This window comes from Phocoena sinus, chromosome 3 (assembly GCF_008692025.1).
Source record: "Phocoena sinus isolate mPhoSin1 chromosome 3, mPhoSin1.pri, whole genome shotgun sequence".
NCBI lineage: Eukaryota > Metazoa > Chordata > Mammalia > Artiodactyla > Phocoenidae > Phocoena > Phocoena sinus.
The window spans coordinates 96,533,610-96,548,002 of NC_045765.1; the positions used below are offsets into that span (position 1 = coordinate 96,533,610).

Consider the following 14,393-nt stretch of genomic DNA (forward strand, 5'->3'; position numbering starts at 1 on the left):
AACGAATGTCAGTGCTACTTGCTGTATCTTAATTTTCTTGAGAGCAGAATAATGGAAAGAAAAATGATAAAGGGATATTCTAATTTTTCCAAAAGCATGCCATTTATAATTTATCAAAATATGGTATCTTAGGACACAAAACATTAAGCAGTGGTTATGGCAATTATCGTGTTTCTCATGAGAGTAATAAAAATATGTGAAGCCAATTGGATTACTCTAAGTCAGAATTTCATTAAAGACTTTTAACTTCCCATTAAAGGATGGTAATTCAGTGCAGTTCTTTCAAATATTTAGTACATTTAAGTTCCTTCTCAGTTATCTCCATTGACTAGACATTTAGATTCTGATGACTGAGAGCTAATTGAACAATCCATCTTAAGAGAGCATTGTAGTGAATTAAATAGAGATTTTAATATTGTTTAAATGGAGAAGGCTGGGCTATGCCAAGATACCTCATACAAAAAAGTGGAGAATGGATCGTAATATGAAATGGGTGAAAAGGAGTGCATAGAATAGAGAACAATCCAGAGTTATGTGAGAGCACTACCTTGTGGTAGGATCAGACAGAAGTATTGTTAAAGGACCAAGGAGAAGAGATATTGCCTTTGTAAAACAAGAATGTGATCCTTTGCGGAAGTGCTTACATTCTGAACAACTCAAATGTATATGACATACACCCAAGAAAAGTTCAGGTATTATTTCTATCAATAGGTGTGAAAGTAAGACCCTCAGGACAAAAAATTAACTTTTAATTTAAAGTCTCAAAAAATGTCTCTGTAAGTCAAACACAGGACTCATTATTTCTTTACCATACCATTGGTAGAAACCTATAGATTACTTCAGCAAACCAACAGGGTTACAAGTTATGTGGTGCTTTTCTATTAGTATATATTTTGAGCAAATATAGTAAAAGCTTAAGATCATTTGTTTGGCCAGTTAAGTTTAGAGAGGGTAGTTAGAACATCTGAAGTAAACATAAATACCTTCCTGACAATGTAAATTGTATCAAGAAGCAGTAGAAATAGGAAAGAAGGTTTAAAGATAAAAACCTGGAGAATTTCTCTAAGGATTATAGGGCCAGTGAATCATCTTCTAAGAAAAAAAGGGATCGAAGCTTTATTAGATGAGACACTTCAAACTAGGCTGGACAAAGCACTGGGAGGGTTTTCTGTAAAGGCAATCCTGCTTTGAGCGGATGGATGGACTGTAGAACAAATCTACTTGTTGGACTTATCATCCAGGTGCAATTCACTGGAATAAACTCAGCAGGAAAAGGGAAAGATAGAACATGCCTGTGCCTGGGATTGAGCTAATAATTGCTCCACGCTCCAAGCTTTGCAGCACAAAACAGTCATTCCAGGCTGTCATTATCTCTTCTTTGTAGTGTCTGTGGATCATTTGATTAAATAAAAGCATGTGCACCTCTGTGCTGAAGATAGAGGAAAGGGCTGCCTCCACACACAGCCATTGTAAAGACACAAGCAATGTCTTTCACTCCAGTTTCATAGTGTCTAGGTCTCATTTAGAAGGATTAGGTTGTACACAGGTTTAAAAAAAAACCAAAAAGCAAGATAACAAAAGCCAAGGATTATTTGCACACAACAGGGAGAAGATTGGTATGACTGAATGTTCCTTGAGCCACCGTTAAGTCTAAACAGACTTTTATGGTTTTGTTCTCTGTTTTAATCAGGATCTAGAATAATAGGAATTTACCATTAGTGATCCAGTTTTTAAGGAATGCAATTAGTAAACTTTATTAACGAGAACTGGAACATAGAAGTGTTCTTAATTTGTATGAAAGATTCTACAACTTCACCGCCTTTTTAATGAGACTACAGTTATAGAGTACAGTTAACTCTCATATGTTTTGTTTAACAATATATGCTAGAGTTACTACCACTCGAAAACATTTTCTTCCTTTAAGCCCTTGATTAGCCTTTCTTAGTAACCTATACCCAGGGATATATTTCATCTAAACATAAGTCAGAGTATTTCAACAAATCCTGTACAAATTAAACGCATTTTTGGGGTTGAACTTCATAGGCTCTGTCCACAAATTGAGATGTAGTGGGGAAAATCATCAGTTATCAGCAATTCCAGATTCAAATCTCAGACTTGCCAATCTCTAGCCATTTGGTGTTAAGTAGGGTATTTATCTTCTCTGTGCCTCAGTTTCTGTACCTTAAAAACACTTGTCATGAAAAACACTGGATTATGAAAACTCCAGCACATAATACCTGCTCAATACATGTTTACTTCTTTGTGCGATCTAACCCATCTTTCAGACTGGCTTAATTCAGTCCTCCTTGTTGATATTAGTAAAGCTGATGATTCTCATCATAATTCTGTTGTTTGGAAACTTTGTCTAGCTGCTCTAGAAGTCATTTAATACAGAATTTTAGCTCCACCATGATAATTTCCTTCCATTGTTTCCTGTTCATCTGTATTTTTTTATCCATCTCTTGCTGCTCTTGGTCTTAATAGTGAAGGGAACTTAGGCTTATTTTTTTAGTAGCAAAGGCAACAAAGATAAGTATTGTGTGGGGCAAAATTTCTCTGTTACTTTAGAAATATCTCTTTAAAAGTTACAAAAGATTCACATGTGGGTTGCAGTTAACATGATTATAGTTATTGCCTGTCCGTGCAACATTTATTCTTCTGGAGCCTTATCACTTTTTTGACATTGGAAACAGTCTCTGGAAATTTTGGAGCAACAGACTTGAGAAAGTGATTCTTTCCATGATTTCTCTTGCTCTGTTTCTTTTTTCTGCTACACCTACTAATAAAACCCTGAAACCACTCGAACCGGATCCATCACCATATTATCTCTGTACTTTATTTTCTTGACCACTGCAGCATTATGTTACTAAAGAAGGAGCTGGAAACTATCGTGGCATTGGCATTTGTTAGGAGACATTTTCTGACAGTGACTTGAGAAGCAAATACATATTTTTTTCAAATAATATTTTTTAAAGAGTGCTGCTAAACTGATTGACATGAGGTGTTGATAGTTGCCCAAAGATTTCCCATACGGCTCTGATCATTCATTTCCATCCAGACATGCGGCAGGACTGCTTTTCCTGTCCTGGGCTTCTGCAGAGATTCAGAATGCTCATTACCAAAATGCACAAGTAAGTTCAACCAGTTTGTTTATGTTTTCTGAGCTTACATGAGCTGTGAACTCTCATGGCTGACTTACTCTCCTGAAAACCATTCCATATCCTAACGTCTTTTATGTATATGAAAAGGGATTGAAGTCTTGAATTCGTTTGCAAAGGATAATGTGCATAAACGAATATTCTGTTTAAAATGCCAGCTCACTAATTCTAAAATCTTACTAAAGATACATGTCTGGGACTAATTACCTGAGACTTTGAAATTTGTGTTATTACCTGATATCTTGATATTCTTTATTAAATCTGAACTTGGACGAATATTCCTCATGAGAGTGGATCTCAAACTTCAGTGTGCATGAGAACCACATGGGGCACATATTGGAGAAACACGTGCAGCTCTACCCACAAGAACTGAATCGTATCCTGGAGGATCAGGCCTGGCGATTTCAACAAATTGCCCGTTAAAACTGGGGAATTACTGCTTTAAAAGTTCAAAGAGTACTTCTTCCTTTTTGGAGTTGGCTCTTTGCTTCAAAGCTGGGTTGCTTTTCCTTTTTATTCTTCCCTTCTTTTTTCTTTCCCTCCTATTTCAACAAGGACATAGTTGAAAACATTACCTTAGATGACTAAGTACCAGCTGTAATATGTTAATTTTATTGAGGGATTTCTTGGATGTATTTAACACTCCTTGCCCTTTAGGTGCTCAATAAGTAATTTTTGGTTGACCGATTATCAATTATTCAGTTAATTATTTAGATACATCCTATTAGAAAAATCATTAACAAAGGAAATAATAAACCACATAATTTTTCAACGGCCTCCTATTTCTCTCTTTAAATGTTCCAAATATCCAGGCCAATGTGCTTTTCTCATCAGTAAATTAGGAAGCAGAACTAAAGAAGGACTTTAATTAGCATATATAGTACCCATGCCAGAGAGTGGATGATGTCTACGATTATAGTAATTAATACTAGTTATTAGAACATAGGAGAAGACCAGTGTGCATGTACCTTAGAACTTTCAAAGCAGGGGCGGGGGGTAGGGGGTGGTCTCACACTTGAGTGCGCATCAGAACCCCCTCCCGGGAGGGCTGGTTAAACCAGAGCAGTGGGCCCTGCATCCAGAGCTGGTGATTCCGTTGGTCTGGGATGGGGCTAAAGAGTCTGAATTTCTAACAAGTTCCTGAGTGACACTGATGCCACTGCTCTGTGGACCATACTTGGAGAACTTTGCTATACAGAGGAAGGAAACTTTAACCAGAACAGCAAGTTACTCAGAAGCTATGTTGGGGAGCATTAATGCTAGTGCTTTTCAAAGTTTGTTTGTTTTAGTTGTGGAATTCTACTTGTTCCCCAATGAGTTCCCCAAAACTTTGATTTAAAAACTAAGTTTAGTATTAGCTATCTTAAGTGGATTAAATCTTCTCTGTTTGTGGAATATACTGTTTTTCCATTCAGACCCCCACCACCCCCCTGACCACCCCCCTCACACAGAGCAGTGCTCCTAGTACATGGGGGCCTGGTGTACTGTCTGGAACCGTAGATAAGAAAACTGAGGCCTAGAGAGGGAGCAATGTGCCCAAGTCACATAGTCAGAAATTGCTAGAAAGATGCAAGTAGACATTTATGCTAAGCCCTTGTCTTTTCTCCTGTTGATAGCCTAAGTTTTATATCTTCCCCCTTTACCTTATAATTTTATTTCAAGTTCCTATTCTTCACACTCAAACTAAATATTTATCTGTTTTATGACTATGTAGCTGGTCAAATCACAGCTGAATTAAGAAGTCTCTTTTTAGAAGAGTACCATTTTAACAAAAATAAATTGAAAAAAATCACTTTAAAAAATGATATTTGGTTAGTATGTTTTTAGAACCCAACCTTTGTTTTCCTTTTAGCCTTTTATACAGGTCACCTTAAATTCCACAATCACTAGCCCTGTTTTTGTTAAGAAATATTCTCCCCTCCTCCACCCCCCACCCCTTAGCTTCCCAAGTCGTTTTGGGAATGTTCTTCCAGGTTATAGAAAAGCATTTGGTCACAACTAGTGGCACTAGGTAAAGCCTCCATTAAGTTCATTCTGTTTCTGTGAAAGCATGAAGGATCCCATGGAAAGCATTCCTTCTCATCTTAAAAGTAAAATTCTTGTTCTCCTGTGAAAAATGGGAGGAGGAGAGAGCAAGTAAGGGTTTCAGACATGGTACCATTCAAGAACCTAACTCAGCGTTGCTAACCGAAGTTGCTGTGTAACCTAGATTGTACCCAACTGTTATTTGATGAGTGCAGTGTATGACTTGTGCTGCTAGAGTGTGTAGGAAATGTCATTAAGTATATCCATCTGCAAGCTGGAATGTTGTAAGTATGAATACATGTGCTCGTATGACAGAGAAGTGGAAGGTGATGCCATGTATTAGCCACATAGGAAAACATAGACCGAATGTCATTTCAAATACAAGCAACTCACCTAACTGAAGAGTACCCTTTAGCAACATTGTACTTAAATCGTGACTACTTTAAAACCTCGGGGAGAGTCTCTGCCCTAAAGACCAATATTGGAAGAAGCTCGGAATAAAGGTCAGAAATACTGGGTTCTGGTCCCATATCCACCATTTATTAGCCCAGCCACTTGGAGCCTCAAATTCCTCATCGGTAAAATGGAAATAGCAGGACTTGCCTTCCTACTTCATAGGGTTTTAGTGGAAACCAAATTATGTAATGTATATATTATGTAATGTAATGTATATATAGGCACTTTCAAAGTCTAAAGCTCTATATAAATGGGTAGTTTTTAACTCCTTAGTCTTTGCTAAGATAATTATTTCTTCTTACTTGCCAAAAATTTGTTTTCCTTCTTTGCCACTCATACCCCTTAACAAAAGTTTCAGATGCATAGTTGAGAACCTGATTCTCTAGAGTCTGCTGTTGTAGTCTCAAGAGCAGCAGGAGTCAGATAGATAGGCACTGAAATCGATTGCTGCATTATATAAAATAAGTAGCATGAAATCTTAGAACCAAAAAAAACCTTGAAAATTATTTGGTGCCATGAATTCTAAACAATTATTTTAATCTGAGAAATCCTTGGTTCAAACAAAATCAATGTGGAAACCCAATGTATTGATATAAAACAGATGGGAGCAGAGGGGCTTCACTGAAGTGGGGTATGGAGTCCTGTGGAAGTTACAGGTGCTGCATGTAACCTTGGCTTCTCTTCAGAACACAGGTGACACTGCTCTTGGGCTCACAGAGGTGAGGGATGTGTAGGCAAAGTCCTGCATTGATATTAATAAGGCAGAGCCACCAAGAAGTGGTGTTTAAAATTTGCTGATCACCAAGGCAGGGAAATATGCAATGTGATTTAGAAAGATTTCCATGGACATGTTCAAATATTAAAAGTATTATCTTTTGAAGGATATAGTTTTCACTTTCCTAATAAGCATCCTGAAACGCATGACTTTTGATGATAAATAAAAAATGACTATGCCATTATTACGGTATGGGGAAAAAGTAAGAATTCAAAATGGGAGGGGGAGTTATACAAAATAGACTATCACTTTAGTGTGGAAGGAATTAGGCCAAAAGTAGAGCTAATACATAATTTAGAAGTGGAGTACTCAGAGGTTGAGAGAAACATTGAATTTCTTCATGAAATCACTATAAGTGAAGAAAACGTGCTTGACAACATAAAAAAAAAAAACACAGCAATTTTTATAATACTCCTTGGTTCTGGATCCAGGTTGAAAAGATCTTTAACGTTTCAGCTACTTTCTCTGGCTTGTTTTATATGCTATTTAGTTCAAGAGATTATATGGCATATTTAGACTTGCTGATTTTTAAAAATTCTGAGTTTGTTCACTGGCTTGAGTACTGTGACTTAGAATTGAGCAATTAAAAGTTATTAAAGAAAATGTTCAAATACTAGAGAACTAAATCCAGAAACATACCTGCCAATATAAATCACATATGTAATTTTTAAAATTTGTGATGCAAGTTTCAGGCATAAGCAAGCTATCTCGGGAGGGCATATTGACTTTTCTCTGTTCTGTGGTACCTTAAGTAGTTTTTTAGAGAGCTGAAACTCAGTTATCTCTTATTGTGGCAATAAAGAAGTTTTTTAATTGTCTGAATAGAACTTAAAACTAATCTTAGAACTAAAAACTGCCTGTAAACTTCACTTATAACACGAAAAAAAATTTTCAAAAACTGTTACTGACAAATGCTAGATGTGTTTATTATGATTTTTCATTATAAAAACTTTGAAGCAGCAAAAAACCTGTTACTAATTAAAAATTACATATCACAGTGTGGATGAGGCCTTTTACATTTATATTTATTTATACATATTTAGACAGGCATATTTGACACATGCAAATATTCTGTGATATTCTTAAAATATCTACATGTAATTTTAAGAGTTGAAAAAGTAGACTTTATTTTGAGCACACACCTCTCTTGCACAACAACTTTAAATTTATGAGATAATAATTTCATATTTATCAATAATTGTGTAGTAAATAACTAATAATCTATTAATTGTTTGTATTTTTTAAAATTGTAACTGCCTATTTTTTATTTTTGAAAAACTATAACAGAGGAGAGGGTAATGCCAAATGTGGTATTTTGGTTTAAAACACAGTAATCTAATTCTGTTTTCCTTTGCCACAAGTTTCAGACCCAAAGTTTACGTCTGTCAGACATACACAGAAAACCACATCTTTGGAGAGGAATAGTCAGCATCACATTGATTGAGGGGCGAGACCTCAAGGCGATGGATTCAAATGGGTTGAGTGACCCCTATGTGAAGTTCCGGCTTGGGCATCAGAAGTACAAGAGCAAGGTGACCTCTTTTGTGTTCCCATCAGTGCTTGGAAGGCAGTGGTTGGTTAATAGCCATGCTCTGAGACGTGAAAACACTAGACACTTTTTTAATGCTTTACAGAACTACTTTTCAACATCATGTCAGGCAACAGTGCTAACAATTGTATTGCATTTCTTACTTTATGTACTATGTGACCTTTGGTAAACTATTTCTCTATGTCTCAGTTTCTTCACCTATCACATGGAATAATACTAGGAACTATCTCTTTAAAAAAAAAAAAAAAAAAAAAGCCGGAGCAAACCTAAGTCAATGCCTGGCACATAAAGTGCTCAAAGAATGTTGGCTACTATTATTACTGCATCTAGTACTAGTACAAGTACTACAAATAGCACTATTTGACATGTATGAAAAATCTTTGTGCATTACTCTGAACCATTTTTTCAAACTGAGTTGCACCAATGCAGATTGCAAGGTTTTAAAATTTTACTTAGAAAACAGAGGGCCAAGGTCCTGCTGCCACTACAGCAGTGTGCCATGGCACAAGTTACTTTGCCTCTCCATACCCCCATTTCCCCATCTGTGAGAATGAGAGTTAAAATAATGCCTGCCTAATAAAGTTACTGAGAAGATTGAATACTATATGTCATGCATGTAAAGGGCTTAGAATATTGCTTTGCCCATAATAAATACTCAATAAACAGTAGTAGCGGAAGGAAGAGGAAGAGTAGCAGCAGTAGTAAGTATATTATGTAATAACACTTGTATTATTAGTAATAACGTATTATATTAAATATTCATATCACTATCATACTGTTAACAGAAATAATAATAACTAGTAAAGGTCATAGTAGTCATGGTTATATAGTGATAGTTACATTTATCTGTGTTGCATCCAAATACAGCCTCTTTTTTTTTTTTTTTTTTTTTTTTTGTGGTACGCGGGCCTCTCACTGTTGTGGCCTCTCCCGTTGCGGAGCACAGGCTCCAGACGCGCAGGCCCAGTGGCCATGGCTTATGGGCCCAGCCGCTCCGTGGCATGTGGGATCCTCCCGGACCGGGGCACGAACCTGTGTCCCCTGCATCGGCAGGCAGACTCTCAACCACTGCGCCACCAGGGAAGCCCAAATACAGTCTCTTTAATGGTCAGCTTGTATAGCTGGTATTCATTGACAGCTTGGGACAACTGATTACACCCATCTTGTATTAGAAATATCACAGAGGTGATTTCTTAGCAGGCTGATTGGTTACCTTCTTAAGTGCCCACATCGAAGGGGAAGGCATCACTTCTGACCTATAGGAAATCATATAGGGAAGAGAATCCTAAAAAAGAAAACTGAAAGCTTAAGTTCTTTTTTGGCCAAATAAGTAAGACGGACCACTCCCCAAAATACTGAAGGAGTTCATCTGAACCCAATTATGAGACATTTGAATTGCCATACCATCCATCCGGTGCTGTCTTTTTTCTTCTGCCATGGGTTTAATAATAACATTTTAAAGAAACTACTGATCCCCAAAATAGGTACCTGTGACCACTTCTATCTTGTCTTTTATCAATTAACATTATTTCCATGTTCTGGTAGGCTTAAAACATTACTTATTTTTATAGTTCTGCTCTTTAGGTATGAAATGTGAAACCCAGCTATGGACATGTGTCTCTCTTTGCTCTTTCTTTCCATGATCTATTGCTGATTAATTTCAATTATGAACTTTAAAAATTGTGATTCATTTGCGTTACCTTTGCACATAACATGCTTCATTGCTTTCAAAGTCTTTACATCTGAAGATCTGTCTCTCATACATTAAAAAGAGAAAAGGCCGCTGCAGGCCCTCCTGCTAAAAAGAAAGAGTAGGGAAACAAATATGAATGTGGTCTAACTCAATGGTGAATGGAATTTTAAAACACATCAGTATGAGTCACTTGATTCATTGATTCCACCAGGTGTCTTATCTGAATACTTGAAGTTACAAAATTGCACGTCAGATAAGATATCTTTCTTATATATGCAACGTGGAGATGATACACACACATATTCATATTAATTCACAAACATTTTTGGCATAGTGCTTTGGGGAAAGAGATCTGAAGCTCTAATAAAAGAATTGAGTTAGAGTCTAGCTACTAAATCCTAGTCACTGTACGTGGGTCACTTAAACCTCAGGTCTCAGTTTCTCCATGTATAAAATTGGGATGATACATCAGTGCTATAATTTTAAGGTAAAAGTTTGCCTGACCACCCCAAAATTACTTTTTTTTTCCTCTTTCTCCCACAGAACTTCATTGTCCGTTTTCTTCATTATTCAGCTCGCAATTCTTATGTGTGTGGGAAGTGAGGGAAAAAAACTCTGGGAATCCTCATCTTCCTTTATTATAAGATGACAGACTACGAGTTATATCTGTGTATTAACTGGTTATGTAAAAAAAATGCTAGTATCTGAGTGAGCTATTCCAGTTACAGACTCTTTGCCTTTTCTATGTAGTTCATATCTGTTATCTGTTACTCAAAATAATGAGAGGGTGCCTGTTGGTTTTCAGGACACATTCTTTTGGGTCCTCTCATACAACATGTAGTAAAGATGCTGAGATCTAATGACTTATTCCCGTCATTTCTAGAAGCTCACATGCTTTTCTAGATAGTACATAAAGTTTGATTTATATCTCAAGTTAAATTTTTTAAGACTGATACTGAGGAGATAGTAATGACTTTTTGGTTTTCCAGATTATGCCAAAAACTTTGAATCCTCAGTGGAGAGAACAATTTGATTTTCATCTCTATGAAGAAAGAGGCGGAATCATTGATATCACTGCATGGGACAAAGACGCTGGGAAAAGGGATGACTTTATTGGCAGGTTTGTGCAACTTGGTATTTTTGGATCACCCTAGACAGGATGAGCTTTGTTGTAAGTCTGGTATTATAATTGATCTTTACTGTTTTGAAGCAAGGGATCTTATCATGGTAAGGCAGTGCTTGGGTGAACTGAAAAATAGATTTGAAGACTGACCAGTAGGTGGCAGTTTTGACCACTTGATGGACAGGCTATCTGAATTTGATATCCAGAAATTTTCTCCAGATGTCAGGAACATTGTGCATAAAAGTTACGCGAGTTGAGAAAGAGGAATCTCATTTGATATAAGATACTGAAAAGGAACAAAGAACATATTCAAAGTCTGCAAAGTGATCTGAGATAATATTACTTTTCATAAAGCATATTGTGACCGCAAAAGGCATTGTTTCATACAACTCCCTGCAAGGTAGAGAATCTTGATAATCTCCTAGGAGTTCATAAATCTCCCAGGAGTTCAAGTTTCAGTGAAGGAAGTGTGTAAGTGAGGCAAATCCAGGTTAATCTGATAATGTGGTGAAGAAAAGAGTATTCTGAAGCTTACATGACATCTCTGCACAGAGACAAGGTTATTTTGAATGATTGCTTGAATTATATGAATTGTTTTCTAACTTGAAAGCCTATTTTAATATTTTCAATAGTTACATATGTGTCTTTATAGCAAAACACATTGAAACCTGCCAATACTGAAATAAAACATGGTGTACAGAAGAATTTGTTAGTTTAGAAAATTCTTTCTTCATCATAGTTGACATGATTTCCAAGTCTCTAAACATACAGCCTGAAGAAATGCATACATACTAATGATAATAAAGGGAATTTTACACTAAAAAAGCAAAAATAGGAATCCAACCCAATATATTTGTCTCTTTGGCTTTTGTTAGTCTAAGAAATATGTTTTAAACAATGGTTTTCTTCATAGTATTATAAAGTGAGAGGTCACAGATCAGCTTCAGTTAACCTTTAATATTTTACTTATAAAATGAAATGAGAAAAACACCACTGCAAGCTAATGCTGTATTACATTTCAATCCTTTTTAGAGGACAAGCTTTCACTGCATATTTTTTCCCTCTAGTAAAATACTATTTTCAGTGTTTTCTTAAAGTTCTACCTTGCTCTCTTTGGGATATACCACCGGCTTAAGTATCAGTATAGATCTGTTAATACACTGAATACATTTTAGTATATATATATGTCTGTTTCCATCTTCCTCAATAAGCTATGATGAGCACTTTCAAGTAGATGCTTTCTAGATATTCCTTGAATAATTAATTCATTTTCATAATTTATAGCAACATTAGCTCTATTTGGTGACCACAAGGAAATCAGAATGGCTGTCATATGTAACTTGCTACCTCAATCTCATTACTTTGTATTCAAACTTGCTTGTCATAGTAAAATAACGAAGTAATTGATGAAATGTACTGGCTTCTTGTACTTCTGGGTCCACATTACATGAAGTCCTTCTTATCCTTTTTTCCATTTTTTTCCCATAATGACAGATACCCTTTTACGTATTTTTCTTTCTTTGAAAAGCATCTCCAAATTTGGAAATTATGAAAATTTCTCAGCCCATTTTGTACTGACCTTTCCCTTTTCCTCACTTGATAATATTACAGATTCTTCAAGGGCATGCCTAATTATTTTAAGAAATGTTTGGCAGAGAGGTGGACTTGTTTATCTTACTTCATCTCGTTTCTATGGGTTTGTCCATATTTGGTGAATTTTGAGAGAACAGTGATAAATGGCTGGTGTGAAGATCATAGTGATTGCTCTAGACAACTGGGGGAGCTGAGAAGGTTTATGAAGTTTGGAAAAAGAGAAGAAATCCATTTTTGGAGCTTCTGGGTTGGTGAACATGTACAGGTGCTGGGGGAGTGCTGTGCCCTGAGAGGGCATGGAAGCTCCACACCCCTTACACATACCTTACCCTGTGCATTTCTTCCCATCAGCCATTCCTGAGTTATATCCTTTCATAATAAACTAGTAATCTAGTTGGAAGTGTATCCTCCCTTCTTATTTTTTTAGCTGTTAGAGGTGTTTACCACCTGCATATAGTTTCTGGCTTGGGCTTTGCCTGGGTTGTTGGATGAGTTCTTTATGCCCGTGGCTATTACACAGGAGGACCTTGCAAGCAGGATCAAGAAACCCTGGGCTCCAGCACCCTCATTGCTTTGATGGGCAAATCTGTGTGCTCTGCTTCCCAGTATCTTGGTTGGATTAAAACTGGCTTGGATGGTGAGTCCAAATAGTACCATTAAAGAATTATAGGGATTTCTAAACCTCTCATTTATTTTGAATGACTTACATTTATTTCCAGTTACTTTTCTTTCTAAATATAATAAAAACTTATCTGGCATCAGCCTCACTAAAAAACATTCACTTTTGATCATATGCCAAATATAATTGCCTAAGAAAGCAATTTGAGCCAAAAAGTTTTAGAGTAAACAAGAGCACAGGTAGACAAGAAGACTCCTAGGACAGCTTTTGAGTATCAGTTTAAACCATTTTACACAGTAAAGGGATTTATTGTTGAATTTTGAGATAAGCAAAGTGGACAATACAAAATTGTTGTACACTTTGCTAATTTAACAAAGATGCCTGTTGCAGAAAAAGGAAATGACCCTGGCAAATATCATCACTTCCAAGCTACTTGATGGCCAGATAGCAGCAGAAACTCTTGGTATCTGACTTTATACTTACTAAATTGTACTTTACACACATCCTGCCACTGAAGAACAATATATTATTAGATCTAAGTGGTGGGCAAGAGAGTTGCATGTGTTTATGTCAAGGTTGTGTGGTAACAGTGGAAATAATGCAGATTATAATAGAATTCCTTGGTCCTAGAATAGTTTAGAAGAGAATAGTTACCTTCTAATTAAATTTGAGTTCTAAGATTAAAGTAATAGGAGTAAAACTGTCATCACGGTCTTCTGTATTCTTTTCTTTTTTTTTCCAATTTTTGAATTTTATTTTATTTACTTTTTTATACAGCAGGTTCTTATTAGTCATCAATTTTATACACATCAGTGTATACATGTCAATCCCAATCGCCCAATTCATCACACCACCATCCCCACCCCCACCACCGCTTTCCCCCCTTGGTGTCCATACGTTTGTTCTCTACATCTGTGTCTCTATTTCTGCCCTGCAAACCGGTTCATCTGTACCATTTTTCTAGGTTCCACATATATGCGTTAATATGTCATATTTGTTTTTCTCTTTCTGACTCACTTCACTCTGTATGACAGCCTCCAGATCCATCCACGTCTCTACAAATGACCCAATTTTGTTCCTTTTTATGGCTGAGTAATATTCCATTGTATATATGTACCACATCTTCTTTTTTTTTTTTTAACATCTTTATTGGGGTCTAATTGCTTTACAATGGTGTGTTAGTTTCTGCTTTATAACAAAGTGAATCAGTTATACATATACACACGTTCCCACATCTCTTCCCTCTTGCGTCTCCCTCCCTCCCACCCTGCCCATCCCACCCCTCCAGGCGGTCACAAAGCACCGAGCCGATATCCCTGTGCCATGCGGCTGCTTCCCACTAGCTATCTACCTTACGTTTCTTAGTGTATATATGTCCGTGCCTCCCTCTCGCCCTGTCACA

The 14,393-nt window shown here is 36.5% G+C and overlaps 1 protein-coding gene across 13 annotated transcripts in view; it reads left to right on the plus strand.

Annotated features, from left to right (window-relative positions):
* Positions 1 to 14,393, plus strand: part of MCTP1 (multiple C2 and transmembrane domain containing 1) — a 360,390-nt gene that overhangs the window by 130,444 nt on the left and 215,553 nt on the right. For all 13 annotated transcript variants that reach the window (XR_004349160.1, XM_032626358.1, XM_032626364.1 and 10 more), the window contains 2 exons: positions 7,776 to 7,946; positions 10,646 to 10,776. Coding sequence is in view for 12 of the 13 variants with exons in the window: in XM_032626358.1 (XP_032482249.1) it covers positions 7,776 to 7,946; positions 10,646 to 10,776 (302 nt within the window). In the remaining variant the exon portion in view is untranslated. The remainder of the gene's footprint in view (positions 1 to 7,775; positions 7,947 to 10,645; positions 10,777 to 14,393) is intronic.